The following is a 16,695-nucleotide window of genomic DNA, read 5'->3' as shown; positions in this document are numbered from 1 at the left end:
CAAAGATGTGCCAGGTGCATTTTTCTCAGCAAAACAGACAAGCTCCTGCACTGGCACTATGAAACAGCTTTGGGGGGTCAGGGGGAGCCCCACTGGAGTCCCTGTTAGCAACATATGGGAGATGCCATAGCTGCTAGCATTGCAGGGACATGCCTGCTCGCTTTCCTTCTGTGTTCGTTTAGCCTAGATGGTCAGTACGCAGTACGTTGATTTGTGTGGGCCAGTTCTGTTTACTGACGTGCTTGCAGAGAGAGCAGGGAGGTGTGAGTGCGCACGGGTCGGCAGGCTCTGGATTTTTTTTGGCCTCGCTTCGAATCTGGCCTGCTGGCACGATGCTTCTGTTACTGAAAATTACTTCTAGCAGGAATGCTGAATCACATACTCCTGACAACCAGGAGATACAGTAGGATGAAGCTATCATTCATTTAGTTTTCTTTACTGGTTTTTTTTTTTTTTAATTATTATTTTCTTTCTTTCTTTCTTTCTTTCTTTCTTTCTTTCTTTCTTTCTTTCTTTCTTTCTTTCTTTCTTTCTTTCTTTCTTTCTTTCTTTCTTTCTTTCTTTCTTTCTTTCTTTCCTTCTTTCTTTCCTTCTTTCTTTCTTTCCTTCTTTCTTTCCTTCTTTCTTTCCTTCTTTCTTTCCTTCTTTCTTTCCTTCTTTCTTTCCTTCTTTCTTTCCTTCCTTCTTTCCTTCTTTCCTTCTTTCCTTCTTTCCTTCTTTCCTTCTTTCCTTCTTTCCTTCTTTCCTTCTTTCCTTCTTTCCTTCCTTCTTTCCTTCTTTCTTTCCTTCTTTCTTTCCTTCTTTCTTTCCTTCTTTCTTTCCTTCTTTCTTTCCTTCTTTCTTTCCTTCTTTCCTTCTTTCTTTCTTTCTTTCTTTCTTTTTCTTTCTTTCCTTCTTTCCTTCTTTCCTTCTTTCCTTCTTTCTTTCTTTCTTTCTTTCTTTCTTTCTTTCTTTCTTTCTTTCTTTCTTTCTTTCTTTCTTTCTTTCTTTCTTTCTTTCTTTCTTTCTTTCTTTCTTTCTTTTCTTTCTTTTCTTTCTTTTCTTTCTTTTCTTTCTTTTCTTTCTTTTCTTTCTTTTCTTTCTTTTCTTTCTTTCTTTCCCCTTTTGTCTTATGTTCTTCTTACGGCAGCCCAGGCAGTCATGGCAGCAGGCTGGGCACTTCAGCATGATGCTCACTAGCAGAATTCTCCCTAATATTCATGTTAAGCTTCTCTTTTAAATATTAAGCCACATCTAAGTCTGTGCATGGCTGCCTGAAAAAAAATCTTTAGTTGTGTTTTACATCCTTGAGATTTTTCCAGACTGCTGGCTTGTCCCCTCCCCATCTTAGTCATCCCATATTATGCTAGACAAATTTAGCTCCTACTGGCAATTTTTTTGTTGCTCTTCTCTAAACTCCTTCTGTTGTGGGTAATAGAAAAGCCAGGTCAGATGTGAGTAGGTGTCCATCCAGTCTTTGTCCCAGAGGTTACACAGAATAAGGGGCAAGTGGCCTCTAGTGGCCAACCATCAATTAATGCACCGAAAGGGAGTACCAGTGCTCCCAGGCTGTGGGTTCTCCCTTCTCGAGAAGGCTGGAGACCCGATAGGGTTAGGATCAGAGAACACACATCCTGTCCTTGTTGCTTTCTCTGCCCCGAAGCAGTGGGTCCCTCTGGCAGCTCTGTCACCAGCCTCCCCCGCCCCGCCACATCGTGTCCTGCTTTCACAGGGTGGTGAGCAGGGGATTGATGGAAGCCCCATGAGCACCTTGTAGTCCTCCTGAGAATTCAAAGCAAGTCCCAAGGGTTCTCTTCCTTTACTGCTAGTACAACTGTTGCTTTTAGCTGTCCAGCAGCATCATTAGAGTGACATATTTTCAGCATATTTCAGAATATGCTGCTTTGGTGGGTAAAGAAAGATTAAATGCTGGATTTCCCCTCTCTTTTAACTTTGTTTAGGCAGTCAGGCTGTAGTTTTAAACTCAGTGTAACATCTTGTGAAGCTGGAGCCGGCAACATTCATTCCATCCAGCAGTTCTCCCAGCTTTGGGTTTCCTCCTGCCTGGAGCACAGATGCCCCAGTCAACCTCTGCCAGGCTCCAGACAAACCTGAGCTTGACCTGAAACAAGGCACATTGTTTTGCAGCATTGCTGATAGTTTGCAGCTTCCTTTGGAGGCCCTACCAATGCATGTTAGTGGCACAGAGGTGGAGCTGTGCATTACCTTTTTTGTTTTTTGTTATATTACTTTCACTGTTTTGCTATTTTTAAGGATTCTGCCACTACAGGAGCTGCCATCCAAAGCCCCGTTGTCATTTCACCCCCCTGAAATAGCAGTGCTTGCAACACATTTTTGCAGGCAGTCCATAGCTGTGGATATTATCACAGAACCACAGAATGGTTAGGTTTGGAAGGGGCCTCTGGAGATCATCTAGTCCAGCCCACCTGCTAAATGTGGGTTGTATTCCTGTATTCCTTTCAAATACCCAATCCTTTCTCTAACAGTCGCGATGCCGTGGCCCCACAGGACTGCAGAAGCAGGTTTCCCCGCCAGCTCTTCCTGCTGGAATAAAGCATCCCCTGCCTTCAGTTTCAAATGTGCTGCTGTTTGGTTTCATGGAATGATACCCTGTTCTTTAGCTAAATGCAGAAGGAAATAAAAGCCATGTATTACCCTTTTCTCTATCATGTCTCCTACTAAAAAGCAGCTCATTCTCTACTTACAGATAATTTTCAGACCTTTCTCCTTTTTTCTGCTTTCCCTCTCAGAACCCTTTTGCTCTTTATTGGAAAACAGGGTGTGAAGTTGAATGTTACAGCTTAAGATCTACAGGATAGATTGGGTGTTTTCATTCTTTTCTCGCCTGTTCCTATGGCCTGGACTCTGCATTTGCTTTTTAGATGTCTGTCTTGGCAGATATTTTTCTTGAGCTGTTCAGGTCTCATGAAGGGATTCAGTTTCTGAAGAGTTCAATGAGATGCGTTTGGGGGGTTTCTTCCATTAAATTTTATTTTGTTCCTGGTGATTAGGAGGGTGGACCAAGGGAGCATGTTTCATCACTGGCCAGGTCAGCTCCTCAAAAACTTGCCTTACAGGTGGCCCTGTGATTTTTGGTTTGAGTAAGCTAAATGTGTGCCTTCAGGCAGGCAGAGTAAGCAGAGGCTGTAGCAGCACGTTCTGGAGATCTTCAAAGATAGAAGGAGGGATGATGAAGTGGCCCTACTGGTGTCACCTTTTGTCCATCTGTTTTAGCGTTTTAGTGGCCTGTCCTGAGCAGTGGCCCATACTAGGTACTTCAGATGAGACGGTAAGAAACCCCTCAGCAGATCACCAGGTTATAGCCTTCCAAAGCTTTCATATCTAGAGAGTAGCTTGTTCCAAAAGATGGGTTTAATTTCTTTGTCATAAATATGACAGCTTGTTACCCAGAGAGATAGCCAGATCATCCTCTGACTTTGCAGTTTTTTCCTGCTTGATGACCTCACTGAAAAAAATGTTTTCTTTTGCCAGTTCTGAATTAATTTATATTCTACCCTTGCAGTTTTAAATAATGTCCCATTTCTTGTGCTATGAGATGAGAACACTTTGCTTATCCCTGTGCCCAAAGGACTGTGCATGTGCTTACATCATCTTCTCTGTATGAGTTCAGATGAAGTTTTGGATATCAGTATCTTCCCAGTACCAGTCTCTGTGCCATCTCCAACTCTTCCTGGGGTACAGCCATGCTGAGCTCAGCCTGTGCTGTTGCTGGAGATGATATGACTAGAGCTGTTTCTGTGTTAGTCTCCATCTCACTCCTTGTGTTCCGTGGCACCTTGTTACCTTCACTTGCAGTTGTATATTGAGCCGAGCACTCCTTCAGGCTGCCCATGGGGTATTTTGCATCCCTCAGCCATGCCAGTGCAGACAGGGCACAGATCTGAAGGTTGGCCTCCTTACCTGTAACATGTTGTTTCGTGTTTGGTGTTTGAATCCTGAACTGTTTGTCCTTGTGCCGTCTCCCTGGCCTGCATAGATCTCTCTGAGGCTCCTCCTGGCCAGTTTGGGATCTGCCCAATTAAAGCTAGGTGGCACAGGACCTCTCTCCTGCCTGCTGCTGGCATGCCCTCCCACCACCCGATGTCTACAACTTAATCCTTTCCCAGCGGTCAGTCACACCCCGGCTTTGCACGGACGTGCAGGTGGAGAGGTGGCTCAGCAGAACGCCTTTCCTCCTCTCGCACCGCCCGTGCAGGAGCCACGCAGAGCCACTGTCTCATTCAGCCTTTGCACCCTCTGAGCAGCAGGTCGTTCATAGGAGGACAGGGTCCCACCTGCCTTTGAACTCTTGAAGACGGTGCCCAAAGCAGCGTGGGCTGGGCCATTCTTGCCCCTTCACTGCAGCGTGCCGGGGGACAGCCCTGTCCTAGTGGTGCTGGGGACGTTCCCTGAGGGCTGGCGAGGTGACCTCTCTGGATTAGGTGCCAGGGGGGTTGAGGACAGTGGCCATCAGTCTCCCACGACATTCCCTTGTCCTGCCCTCTCTCCACAGGTTATGCCACTCTCCAGGTTTGCTGGGTGCCTGCCGGTGAAAGAGAAGGGTTGATATTTTGCCCAGGCCCTTAGGTCCTGAAACAAAATGGCAGCTGGAGAGTCCCCTCCCGTAGGAGGTGTCTTCATCGACCTGCAGCAGGTGAGGTGGGAATCCAGCAGCAGTGGGGCCATCTCTTCCCTGGGGACCACACTCCTGCCAGGCTGAGTGCAGGACTTGCATCCTGGCAGCCCACTGCAGTAGAGGACACGGCCTCCGTTTGCCAGGGACAGGTCTGCACAAACGGTGCCCCAAAGGTGCCCAGGAGTTCACGTCCACTCTCCGTGCAGACAGCAAACTGTGGTCCAGAAAACCCCAGAGGTTACTCTGTGGGGTCTCTGTGTTTTCATGTGCTGGTGGTGGGGTAGGCAAGTGGCAGGAGGACACCAGGCTGAAGTGAGAGGAGAAGTATTCTCACCCACAGATACAGAGCCACTCCTGGGGCTCAGCTGGGAACAGCTGGGGGATGTGGGGAGAGGCTAAAGCCTCCTTGCTCCCTCTTTCTGCCCAGCACAGATTGTCACAGTTGGGCCTCCTCCTGTTTCCATGGAAACACGAGAGTCCACAACAGTTCCGCGCTGGCATTTTGGTTATATTGACAGAAAATTTTACTGGCTGGAACTGCTCTGGAGGCAGAAAGGACAGGAGTCACCTGGCAATGCTCTTCTCCACCAGCAAAGGGCAGAGAAACACCCACAGCCTGAAACAGGAGGAAAACGGGCAGAAAAGCCTGCAGACAGCGTGCCGAGGGGAACGGGGTCCCCTAGGAGTGCGGAGGGAAGGTGGGAAAGCACAGGGTGGTCACTGACCCAAGAGCAGCTCGCTAGAGCAGGGATGCTGTTTCCCAGAGGGAAATAGGGGAGGTCTAAGAAAGACAAGGAGGGCAGAGTGGGCAAAGGGAAGGCTAGAGGACAGCAGGTACATGTGAGAGAAATTCCAGCGAAACAAAAGATTATGCATCTTCGCTGGTATGAAAGAGAGGCACTGACACAGCCCTGTGATAACTACTGCTGAGGTGAGGTATGGAGGACCACCAAGGTATCTTTGTGGCGTGGGGGCTTGTTGATCTGTGCTGGCTCTTGGTTTTGGACAGAGCTGTGCCTCTAAGTGAGAAACTACATCACAGCCTTGTTGTGTGGAGCCTGCTGCTCCTCAACAAGCCCAGCACCATTTGCAGGGCAGGAGGATCCAGAGGCCTATAGGGATCTGCAGTGTTTGATTCTTGTCTGGCGATTTCTGTGCAGGGCAGAGATCGTGCAGAGAAAGCCTCTCCTGGTGCCGAGGACGATGAGGACTTGGATAAGACTTTGTCAATCGAGAGATTTGGGGACCTGATAAGCAAATCAGCATCAAGCAATCTGGAGAAGCAAAGACGCAGCTACAGTGAGAAAGATTTTGAATGTATGTAGGTCTGAACTGTTGTACTTAACTTCCACCCTCACCTCCAACCCTTGCTCAGCCCCATGTGCTCTGCAGTCTTGTGCCAGAACCCTGCAGATGGTGTTAGCCTGCTATTCACTTCCTCCCTTCAGATTGTTCCCAAAGTTTTACGTATACCCAGTTGAGCACGAGTGCCCACGGCCTCTTCCCAGTCTGTTCCCTGTGTTCCCCATTCCCCCAGGTGTAGCTGCTGCCCAGTCCATGCAGCAGCACAGCTCAGCCCAGGGTGTTTGCTTACCTCCTCACCCAGCATCAGGGACCTCTGCAGCCACCTACCCCATGTTGAAATTTCCAGTTTGAAAGTGTTTTTTCTTCCATATGGCTGCAAAGAAACATCCAAATATGGCCAGAAGCCAGGCTGTCCTCCCCAGTCTGAAAGCAGATGGCTCTAGTCATACATGCCTGTATATTTCTAAATAGCAACCACGAAACCATCAGGCTTATCAGCTCAAAGAAAGGTCTGCAAAATAAAAATGGGGTGTGAATTTAAAATGCTATAGCTATCTTACCTGAACTCCTCTCATCAGCACATTTATTTCTCTAACTGCCCTTCCATGATGAAGGCAACCAGTCTTCCCAAACTCACTTTAGCTGTAAAATGTGAATGCGCCCACGAGAGTGGCCCTGAGCTATTGCCTGGTGTAGGTGGGTTGTGTTACCTTGTAGTAACAGCAGTGAAAGGCAGGAAGAAGAGCCCTCCGGCCAGCAGCCTGCTTGTGTGGCAGGCAGGAAACAACAGTTGGAAGAGTTTCTCCACTGTCAGCTACTGCTTATTTTCCAGCTTAACTTTGGTGGGATACAGCCTTGGGAATATTGTGTTCCAAGTACCTCACTGGGCTGTTTTCTGCTTGGACACTCATTTCCAATGGCTGTTGTAAAAATTTGCTGGTAGAAGTCTATTACTGTGGCACACCCTAGCTGCTCCTTTCTGCTTGTGTCATTTCCCTACAGAGGCTCCATTCAAATACTACTTTCCACCTGAGCACACACTCACTCGTGCACATGGCTGCAAGGTGCTTCTAGCTTTGCTATGGGTTGAATACCTGTCATGTGCTGGTAGGACGTACCTGCTCAGAAGCTCTGCCTCTGTACACAGGTGTTTGGGTTGGCTTGGAGGACATAGACAGTCTGCTTGAGCATGCATGGCGGAAGCTTCTTTGAAAATTTGACTAGAGATTTGTACTGTTTCGTTTTTTTGTTCTTTTTAATAGGAGTGTCCTTTCTTTGTCAGAATCAAGTCTGTTTTCCTCTGAGCTGCTGATGTATCCCCGTTATCTAGGACTATACCAACCCTGGTTATCAGAAGTTTCATGCAGTTTGTATTCACAAAAGCTGGAAGATCTGCTTAGGTCATTAGACTTTGAAAGATAACATACCAGCCCACAGAGGTGAATGCTCTCTGGGTTCAGAAATGTTTCCTGACCTATTCAAAGCCAGGAATTCCTAATATGTAGGCTCTTCCTCCTGGGCTCCCTATCCAAATTACTTTTTCATATCTCTTGTATCAAGTTCACTGAGAAGTGTAATCAAACATCTAGGACACTGATTTGGAACTTCCCATACAGGCAGGCAGTGCAAGGAAGGGAGCAGGGAAGGAGGGCAGGAGCTGGGCACACAGGAGTTTCAGGAAGACACGGAAGACAAAGAGGGAGGCAAACACATTCCTTGTGTGTTTGGGAGAGGCATGCTTTTCCCACCCCCAGGCCACCTCTGTGGAGACATGATTGGTTGACAGGAGAGGTGCTGTGTGCAGGGGCAAGGAGTGGTGCTCCCCTCTTCTGTGCCAGATCAGCCACTTACCATCATTGCCCTTCCCTGCAGCCCAAGGCTTTGCTTTCCTTCTGATCTAAAATGTAAACATTTCTGTCTTGGGCTGATGTGAACAAGCCAGAAGAGAAAGATGGGCTGTGTTGTCACCAGCAGCTCTGTGCTGTAGAAGGAGCAATGAGTGTGCAGTTGGAGCCTTCCTTGCTTCTTCTTATGTGAGAAATTCACACCTGACCCATCCATGGCATGCAGAGCAGTGCCATGGGTGTGCAGCAGCGGGGCAAGAGGGCCTCTCTGCCAAAGTCTGCCAGTGAAATAGGATAAGGTAAGTCACAGAATTAGAGAACACTTTGGGAGGAAAAAGTGTTTATAATGAGCCCAAACTGTTTCCAATTTGCACATGTCTGACCATTCCCAGTCTCCTCTAATCTTGCCACAAGCCTCTCCTGCTGAACCATGGGGCTGTGTGAAATATCCCTGCTGTTCCCAAGGGGGGAAACAAGGGAGAAAAGACTTGAGAAACCAAAGGAAAGGAAACATGACAGCAGAACAATGAACCTGCCTGGCTCTCCCAGGGAGAAGGTTACAGTTTCCATTGAAAATGTCCTTTGAAGGTAGTTTTCACTATAAACAGATTTTGCTGCCATGTCACAGGAAAGCTGGGAAGGAACCGAATCAAAACAGGCTGGAAACAATTCCTCAGGAAGAGCTGCTGAGCAAAGGCCCCTCGCAAAGTGGCTGGTGCCCCCATGATTTCAGCTGCTCCACGTGCAGCCCCAGAATCTGTGCATTTTGCAGACTGTCTATGGGAGGCTTTGTGCCTGCAGACAGACCTGGCAGAAATGGCTTTCCCTTCTCTCATGAGGAGATGCTGAGCTTACCGTATTCCCTGCATGGTGCATTATCGTTGCTTTTGAGTGAAGGCTCAGAAATGCCATTAATTTCTTCTCACTCTATAATTCCCACGACACCCAGGTCAAGCTTGTATGAATTTCTCTTTGTAGATTAGTTTAAAGAAAAGTCCTTCTGCCCTGTTTTTTACCCTGGTTTTTAAAAGAGAGCCTCCTAATAGAACCTGCATGTCAGAGGCTGGTAGGCACAAGCCCTTGCAGTACCTGGGATGCATCTGCATTAAAAGGCTTGGTCTGTGGTCCCTGTGGGTATACAGGAGGGACTTTCTTTCAAAGCCTGTATGATAAGTAAGGTGCATCCATTTAACTCAAAGAACACTATGCAGGAAAGAAATGTTTGTAAAGGGCCCAAATCATGCTTGTTTGAGAACGTGAGAAGTGTTTCCCTGTGTTTAGGAAGGTGATGGTGCCTCTGGCAGGCCACCACAGCTCTGCATAGCCATGCGAATGGCTTTTGGTATCATTGGGAGAGGAGTCCTGCCATCCCCAGGGCAGTGGAGCTGCATTAGGGTGCTTTGGCACTGCGTGGGGGCTGCCTCCCCAGACACCCCAGGCTGGACATAGCCTGCGCATCACTGGAAGAGTTTTGCTGTGTCCCTGCGGGCTGGTGGCTCTCCTTGCCCTTCCTGGCCCTTGATCTCCAGACCATGCTGTTTCCTGGAGGGGCGCCTGGCAGGTTCCTCCCAGCCTCTTCCTGCCCCTGACTCTCTTTTTCTCTCTCAGTCCACCGCCAAGCCTCGCACCACATCCATCATCCCCTTTCCACTCACCTCCCTTCTGCCCTCAAGTTCCAAAAGAGGCCCTCCCGTGCCAGCAGGAGGAAAAAAAGAAGGAGGAAAAAGAAGAAAACCTCAGTACCACCCTCAGAGGTGACCCCCACCATCCAGGAAGAAGACGAGGAGGGGGAAGAAGAGGAAGAAGAAGAGGAAGAAGAAGAGGAAGAAGGAGAGTCTGAGGCAGAAGAGACCCAGGAGAAAGAGATCTCTGCAGACTCTGAGGGTGAAGCTTGTGGGAAGGACACGTCCCCTAAGCTGGAGCCCCCAAGCAAACCAAAGGCAAGGCTAGGACATCCCTATCTGGACAGGGCTCAGAGGCTGGGGAGGAGGTGGAGGGAAGGTTGGTGCTGGAAGGGTGCCAGGCTGTGTGGTCATGGCAGTGTGCTGTGCAGGGGGAAGACGTGGTAGCTGTACAATATTGTGGGAAGGGTGGTTTTGTTTGTGCCTAGCAGAGATGGGCACTGGAGGACAGTGACAGGTAAGCCATTGCTTGGGGTGGATGCTAGGAAGGGTGTGCATGACTGTTTTGGTGTTGTAAGGCCCATGGGGCTGTTCTTAGGGTATATAGGATATGGGGGAGTTCAATATGGCCAGTCCCAGCGTATGGGGCCTGTTGGCAAAGTCGATGTGGTGGGGTGGGGACATGGGAAGGATCTGCACATCAGGGACTGGGGTGAAGGCTGCCTGTCCCGGCTCTTGCTGTCAGGACTGTCATCTCTGCAGTTCACCATCGGCAGCGATGAGGAGGAGTCTGGCAGCGCTCTGGCCCCTGCGCAGTTCCACGTGGAGGAGGAGTGTGGCATCCTGTCCCCTGTGCCACGCTTCGCTGACCTGCTGCAGGACAAGGGCCCTGCCTCTCTCCGCAGGTAGGCAAATGTCTGCTGAGCTGCCTCCTGCTGTCCCTGGCTGAGGATCGCTGCACAGACTGTCCCTGGGGACAGCAGTTGTGCACAGCCAGGACTTGCCTGCTGAGCCAGAAGGGACATGGGGCCCAGCGTGAGAGTGGCTGTGAGTCACACAGCTGCTCCCTGGTGGGACAGTCACTCCCTGGGACTCCTGTGACCTCCTTGGGTCTGTGGGATCCCCAGTTGCAGGTTTGGGGGCATTGGGCTGCACATGTGGAGCACCCTACCTCCCAGCTAACTTGCCCCATCATGCTGACCTGCAGGCTGGGAGCCCCAGGGGGCTCAACCAAGTCAGGGGGCCATGTGGCCATTGACTCAGTGGGTCCCCAGCATGGAGCACGGGATGATCTCTGCAGTGGGGGAAAGCAGGAGCAGAGGGGGCAACTTTTAGATGTTGGGACAGGTGAGTCCTGGCTCTCCTCCTTCTCAGAGACTTGTTCATCAGGGCTGGGCTGGGTGACAGAGCACTGGAACAGGCTGCCCAGGGAGGCTGTGGAGTCTCCTCTGGAGACATTCAAAACCTGCCTGGAGGCCTTCCTGTGTAACCTTATCTAGGTGTCCCTGCTCCAGCTGGGGGGATTGGACTAGGTGATCTTTCAAGGTCCCTTCCAGTCCCTAACATTCTGTGATTCTGTGACCTCAGCCACTGTGAGGGGCTAGTGCCCATCCTTACTCATTGGTCTTTTTGGTTCTTATAGCCCCCCCGGGCCTCGAGAGTGTTTGTCTCGTGGGTGGGAGAAACGCAAGCCCTGGGGCCAGGTGACAAGTGGACAGCGAGTTACCTATGACTTGAAGGAGAGGATGTGCATTGGCAGCATGACCACGCTGGAGAGTGCAGCGTACCAGCGCGTCCCCACGGATGAGGCCGAGGCCCAGATGCTGGCGTCTGCTGACTTGGATGGCATGAAAAGTGAGGTTTTGTGATACTACCTACACTACTGGTGCATGTGTCCCTTGCTTCTCCCTGCTTTGTCCTCTTCCTTAGCGGCTCCAGGCATGGTCTTCAGCCTGCCCAGAGGACCTGATCCTCACCTCCCTGTCCCCCAGCCCCTGCTTCTGCAGCCCTGGCTCCTCTCGGTCAGCTTTGCAGTGTCCACAGTGCTAGTCCCCATGTTTCCAGCACTTCTACTCACACCCACCTCATGGATGCCTGCTCATCCACCCACCCCACTGCCCTCTTCAGTTCAGGGTCCCCTACATTTCCCTGAGACCCAGCTCTCTCCTCTCCTGACACACTTTCCCAGCAATCAGCCCTCTGTGTGACACGCCAGCTCTGGCATCACAGAAAACCTGAGGTGAGGAGCCTCCCCTCCCCTCCGCTCCTCTGGCGGATCGGCTGCTGCCCCTCTGGAGTGCCTCGGAGGGGACTGCCCCTGCGCGCTGCGCGAGGACAGACAGAAGAGACGTCATGGAAATGCACGCTCCGGGCCCGAGGACATGGAGAATTCAATAGGTTGCTCTGCAGGCTGGAGAGGGAGGGAGACACCAGAGGGGAGCGAGGGAGAGGAGCGGTGCTGCACGCACAGCCTGGCTGTCCCTGGGCCACAGCCACTGCGTCCCTGGGCAGCCAGCACGAGACCCCGCGGCAGAGCAAGGACCCTGCCCTCGAGGAGCTGGTGGGGCAGCCCCGCACGGAAGCATCCCCGAGTGGAGCTGAACTTCCTGGGACCTTGTCAGTACCCAGGGGCTGCTGCAGCAGCACCTTCATGCCCCGTGAGGAGGGGAGCAAGGCAGCAAGGCTGGGTGCAGGGCTGCAGTGAAGTTCCCCCAGGGGCAGCTTGCTTTCTTTTGGCACATCAGTCTGGCTACCAGGACCCCTCCTCTGAAGGTGAGTGACTTATGGCACCTGAACCCTGACCTTCGCAAGGACAAAATGACAACCCTTGGAGAGAGAGAGGAGGCAGCGAAGGAATCAGAAGGGGGCAGCAGCCCAGAGGTAGCGGTAAGCACCCGCATTCGCAACTCACTCGGCTATGAAGACTTTGATGAATTTGCCTTCAATTTTGAAGACTATGATTTATGGGAGGCCATCAGAAACCATCTGGGCTACCCAGACAGGGAGCCCACTTGTAAGTACCAGAGCAGTGACCCCACAGTTGCAGCTGTAGATCAGATCCCCCAGCTAAAGTGCATATCCCTGCCCCGTGTTTGCTGTCTGCACCCTCTCCGTGTCAGCTTGATCTCCTGGGTTAGAGGGGGTACTGTCTGCCTCATCATATGCATGGGGACACCAGAGGAGCTAACTGGTGTCTGTGTGTCTGTCCAAGGTCCTTGTACAGATCCGTGTCGTGGTGCTGAGATGCTTCCCTGTCTGTGTCTCGCTCAAACAGCTCTGGAGGCAGCTGCATCTTGCTGTTTGTGCTTATCAGGATGTGGCCCATGCCGTGGCCAGAGAAAAAGCGGCTGCTCTGAGGTGTTTATAAGGATAGAGACATTTCCCCTTCCATCTGTGCCACAAGGTGACAATGTGCTGCTGCTTTCTGTTTGCTGGAATTTGATCTGAGCTGTGGGTCCAACAGCAGCAATGGTATCAGATTCTGGGCTCTGCACTGTAGCCTAATGCCCAGAGGAAAAAATAACCTCGTCCCTCTGTCTGCAGGTGTGAGCATGGCTGCTAATGGCAGGCTGGCCGGGGTGCTGGAAGGCAGAAAATAGGAAGGAAGCAAGAGTGGCAAAAGCAGGGAAGGAGCGAATAGGAATCCCAAGAGCAAAGAGTATCTTTCTGTTCTCTGCATCCCTTTCTGTACCCACATATCCGACGTGGAGAGCTGGATCTCCGAGCCATCCTGGGAACTGTGTAGAAACGGGAGCCTTGCTCCCACCTTGCACAGGTGATCCTTCCTTGGCAGGTGTGGTAACCTGTAGTTAAAAGGTAGCTTTGTGTATCACTGTTCACATTCATAGCTCTGTGGTGGCTGCCCGAATGTCCTCATGCAGATCATGTGTTAATTTTTCAGGGGATTTTAGAAGCACACATGGGAGGGCAGCCAGGCTCCAGAGCTCACCCACTTGGCAGCTTCACCTGCAGGAGTGGGGAGGCAGAGTGCTCACAACAGGGACATGGGACACCTTGGTTCAGTTTCTAGTCCTGCCACAGCCCCTCTGTGTGATCTCAGACAAAACACTTAACGTCCCTGCCTCTCAGTCCCAGCATCATGTTCTCTTTCTCAGCTGGCTCATCTTTACAAGCCATCAGGGAAGAAAATTCTACCTTTGTGCTTCCGCGGGGACCAGCAGTGCTTCTGCCTGGGTCTGCTACTTGTTACTGTAAATTGATAAACAGTATAATAGCAGCTAAGTTCAAAATAGAAACCTGGAGCAAATTGGCTCCATCAGCTGTCCCAAGGTGAGCAAATACATTAAAAGTGTGAGAAATAGCCCCAAGCTCACCTGGGAAAGGATGGCTGTTCTTGGGAAGGTAGAAGGGGCAGATCGCTTCTGCAAGGTGTGATATGCATCGCTTATAAAGTGGGGAAATTTGGCTCGCTAGCAGTTACCACCTTCATTGGTTGCTACAGCTAATACTGCAGGTGCTTGAAATAAGATGTGCTATACAGTCAACTCTTAATTCTTTCTGCACAATGAATCCACACTGTGGATTAATCCTGCAGAGAGATATGGCAGAGGGAGAGAAGGCAGAGACACCAGAGTCAATTCTGTGCAGAGCCAGCTCACGTCCAGCCAGTGCCACTTGCCCAGCTATTTACTCCTTGGTGGTTCCTCTTCCAGGACCAGCTCAGATCCAGGAGGAATTTAATAGCTTTTGAGCAGAGTCGAGTCTTTGCTGGACCTGAGCTGGTCTCCTTGCATTTCTTTTACTGTTGGGAGCATGGGGAGTGCTGCGCAGGGTCACCTGGACGGTAGCAGGGGTGAGCTGGGGTCCAGTTGTCCCTGTCACATTGAACTCGGCATCAGCCAGGAGAGATGTGGGCTCTGCGCAGGACAGGGCAGTAACTTTTCCAGAAGCCAGCATAAGGTTGTGACTTAGTGTATGTTGATTAGTATTTTGTTTAGTCTATTTTTAAATATTCCAGGAGATGGGGTTTCAGTCTCTTTTTTCTTGCTATTACCTAATTATTCACGTACGTGAGAAGTGTGCTCCATCCCTGTGATGCCAGGCTAGCAAATTGCTCTCTAGTACAGATACAGATATTCTGATGCCTCTTTCTGAGCTTCCTGCTTGGGGACAGAGGGTAGTGAAAGGAGGAAGGCAGGACACAAATTGAATGCAATTGTCTGCTGAGTTGGACTGACTAGGACAGGCACTCTGGGGGAAGACTTGAGCCAGTGCAAAGTTGTATTTGTCATCTTCAGATTTAAGCTGGTGGAAAAGGAGCTTGATCATCCCAAGAAATCTGACTGGTGGAAGCCAATGTGGCAAGAAGATCTTTTGGAGGAGACTGTAGGAGATACAGTGTGGGAGGATGACACACCAGTTTGCCATAGTGAAGCCACTGTAGAAATCACACTCTGTCCTCAGACGTTGTCACTGTCTCGTGCTCTGCTCCTGGGGAGTGCTGGAGAGGAGGGACAGAACGAGCTGTCATTGGCTGCTTCATCTCACCCTGAGGAGTTTGGCTTCGCCAAGGCAGAACTGTGCCATGGGCACATCACCCTTTGGTGTTAGTCTAATATGCTGTCTTGAGTAAGAACGTTGGACTTCAGGTGGTTGCTTGAGCCGGGCTTTCATTTGGGGAAAGCATCAATCTGATGGGATGCAGGAGAGCAGTCTGGAGCACCTCAGCTGGGCTCTGCATGGGTCTCTCAAAGCCACTGACCTCTTCCAAAATTAAGCCTATGTGTCCACCCTGCTCCTATGAGTTGCCTCCCCCAGCTGGCATCAGTGGCCACAAGTACTGCCAAGGAAGAACAGCAAGTGGATCACTCCTTTCTTCTGTAGGACTCTGGAGGTGTGTGTGCCTTCACCAGCTTGCTCTGAGCCTGCAGCACTCCAGCTCTTGTCCCTGTCAGCCAGTGCGGGAGTCACTGGAAATGCTGGCAGGAAACTTGGCTCCTTTTGTTTTATCTGTCCACCAGGCATATGGTGGCTGAGGCTGAATGCCTGTGTGTACTTTCTAGGGCTGTTGCTGAAGAACACTGTGTGGCAAGTTGGCATCACCATGGGGGAGGCTTACCCTGCTCTGGGCGAGCGCTTTCTCTTGCTGGGCAGAGCATCCTTTGGCCCTGTTCTTCTAGAGATGTGGTAAGAATGAGTCCCAGGGTACATGGGTGATTCAGAAGCTGCAGGGTTTGGAGCAAAGGTGCCAGATACCACGATTATACACAAATCTGCGCCAAGTGCGATGAAGTGGCTATTGTGCATGCAGAAATGGAGAAATCCATGCAAAAGTCCAAGGGAGCCCCTCACGTGCCTGGCTCCCAGAAATGTTGGTAGCAGTGGGAAGTTATTGGATCCAATTGACATTGCAGAGCAGTAAGTGGAGCAGGGAGGAGTCCGGCCACCCGCGGGCCGTGCATCAGCAGGGCAGCCAATGGAGGGAAACAACCTGAGGCTCAGTATTGATTCATTTTATATTTAATTTAGCGACCCAGATTTCCAAGGAGCAAGGCCATGGCATGCCCAGCCTGATGCTGGGTGTGTCTTTCCATGCCAAAGATGCACAGATATTTTTCTACAACATCAAACAGACCACTTGGCCTTCAAGCCCAATGCTTTTCGCTACCTCTCATGTCCTGAGAGCTGCAGGTCTCGAAGCCAAGTGCAGAAAGGTATATAGAACCTGAACATTCATCCCAGCCGACAGCTGCCCTTCTTCCCCCAGGGAGAAGACCTTGGCTTTGCTTTACAAGCAGGGCCAGCAAGCTGTGCAAAATGCTTGGCTCCATGATCTACCTGGGGAAGCCTGGCCTTCCTGGAGCGGCACTCTGGGGCTTTACCCATCTCCGTGGGTGTCTGTGCTAACGAAGATACACTTGTCTCTGGGTAGTGTCCAGGAAAACTACTCTCCATGGCAGGCTGTTGCCCACATGCTGTTCCTCTGGCATTGCAAAAAGGGCTGGCGTGGTTATGGCCCAGGTTTAGGTGGCGCTGGCTAGACAACAGCACTGGTAGCTTGGTGGTGGGTTTGTAATGCAGCCTCAACAGCCTCTCTGGAGGCTTCAGGAGGCTTTGGTTTGGCCAGCTGAGCTCTATCACAGAGACCTTTCAGAGGGCATTGCAGCAGCACTGCGGATCATCTAGAAACAGCAACAGCTGGAGGTACCTGACCAACCTCCATGCCAACCCAGCTCTGCACTGTTATGCTACAGTCTCATTGCACAATTAAATAAAACAGCCATTGATATTTCTATGTGTCTCCCAGACCAGCAGCTTAATATCCTTC

At 50.6% G+C, this 16,695-nt stretch overlaps 1 protein-coding gene across 3 annotated transcripts in view; it reads left to right on the top strand.

Annotated features, from left to right (window-relative positions):
• Positions 1-16,695, top strand: part of SLC4A3 (solute carrier family 4 member 3) — a 35,479-nt gene that overhangs the window by 1,579 nt on the left and 17,205 nt on the right. For all 3 annotated transcript variants that reach the window (XM_082055174.1, XM_082055172.1, XM_082055173.1), the window contains exons 2-6: positions 4,514-4,654; positions 5,797-5,953; positions 9,394-9,725; positions 10,170-10,312; positions 11,050-11,261. In XM_082055174.1, coding sequence (XP_081911300.1) covers positions 4,601-4,654; positions 5,797-5,953; positions 9,394-9,725; positions 10,170-10,312; positions 11,050-11,261 — 898 coding nt within the window. In that variant the 5' untranslated portion in view covers positions 4,514-4,600. The remainder of the gene's footprint in view (positions 1-4,513; positions 4,655-5,796; positions 5,954-9,393; positions 9,726-10,169; positions 10,313-11,049; positions 11,262-16,695) is intronic.

Source organism: Streptopelia decaocto, assembly GCF_964273445.1.
Source record: "Streptopelia decaocto genome assembly, chromosome: 6".
Lineage (NCBI taxonomy): Eukaryota > Metazoa > Chordata > Aves > Columbiformes > Columbidae > Streptopelia > Streptopelia decaocto.
The sequence above is the reverse complement of the archived record's forward strand: the minus strand, read 5'-3'. Positions and strand labels throughout refer to the sequence as shown.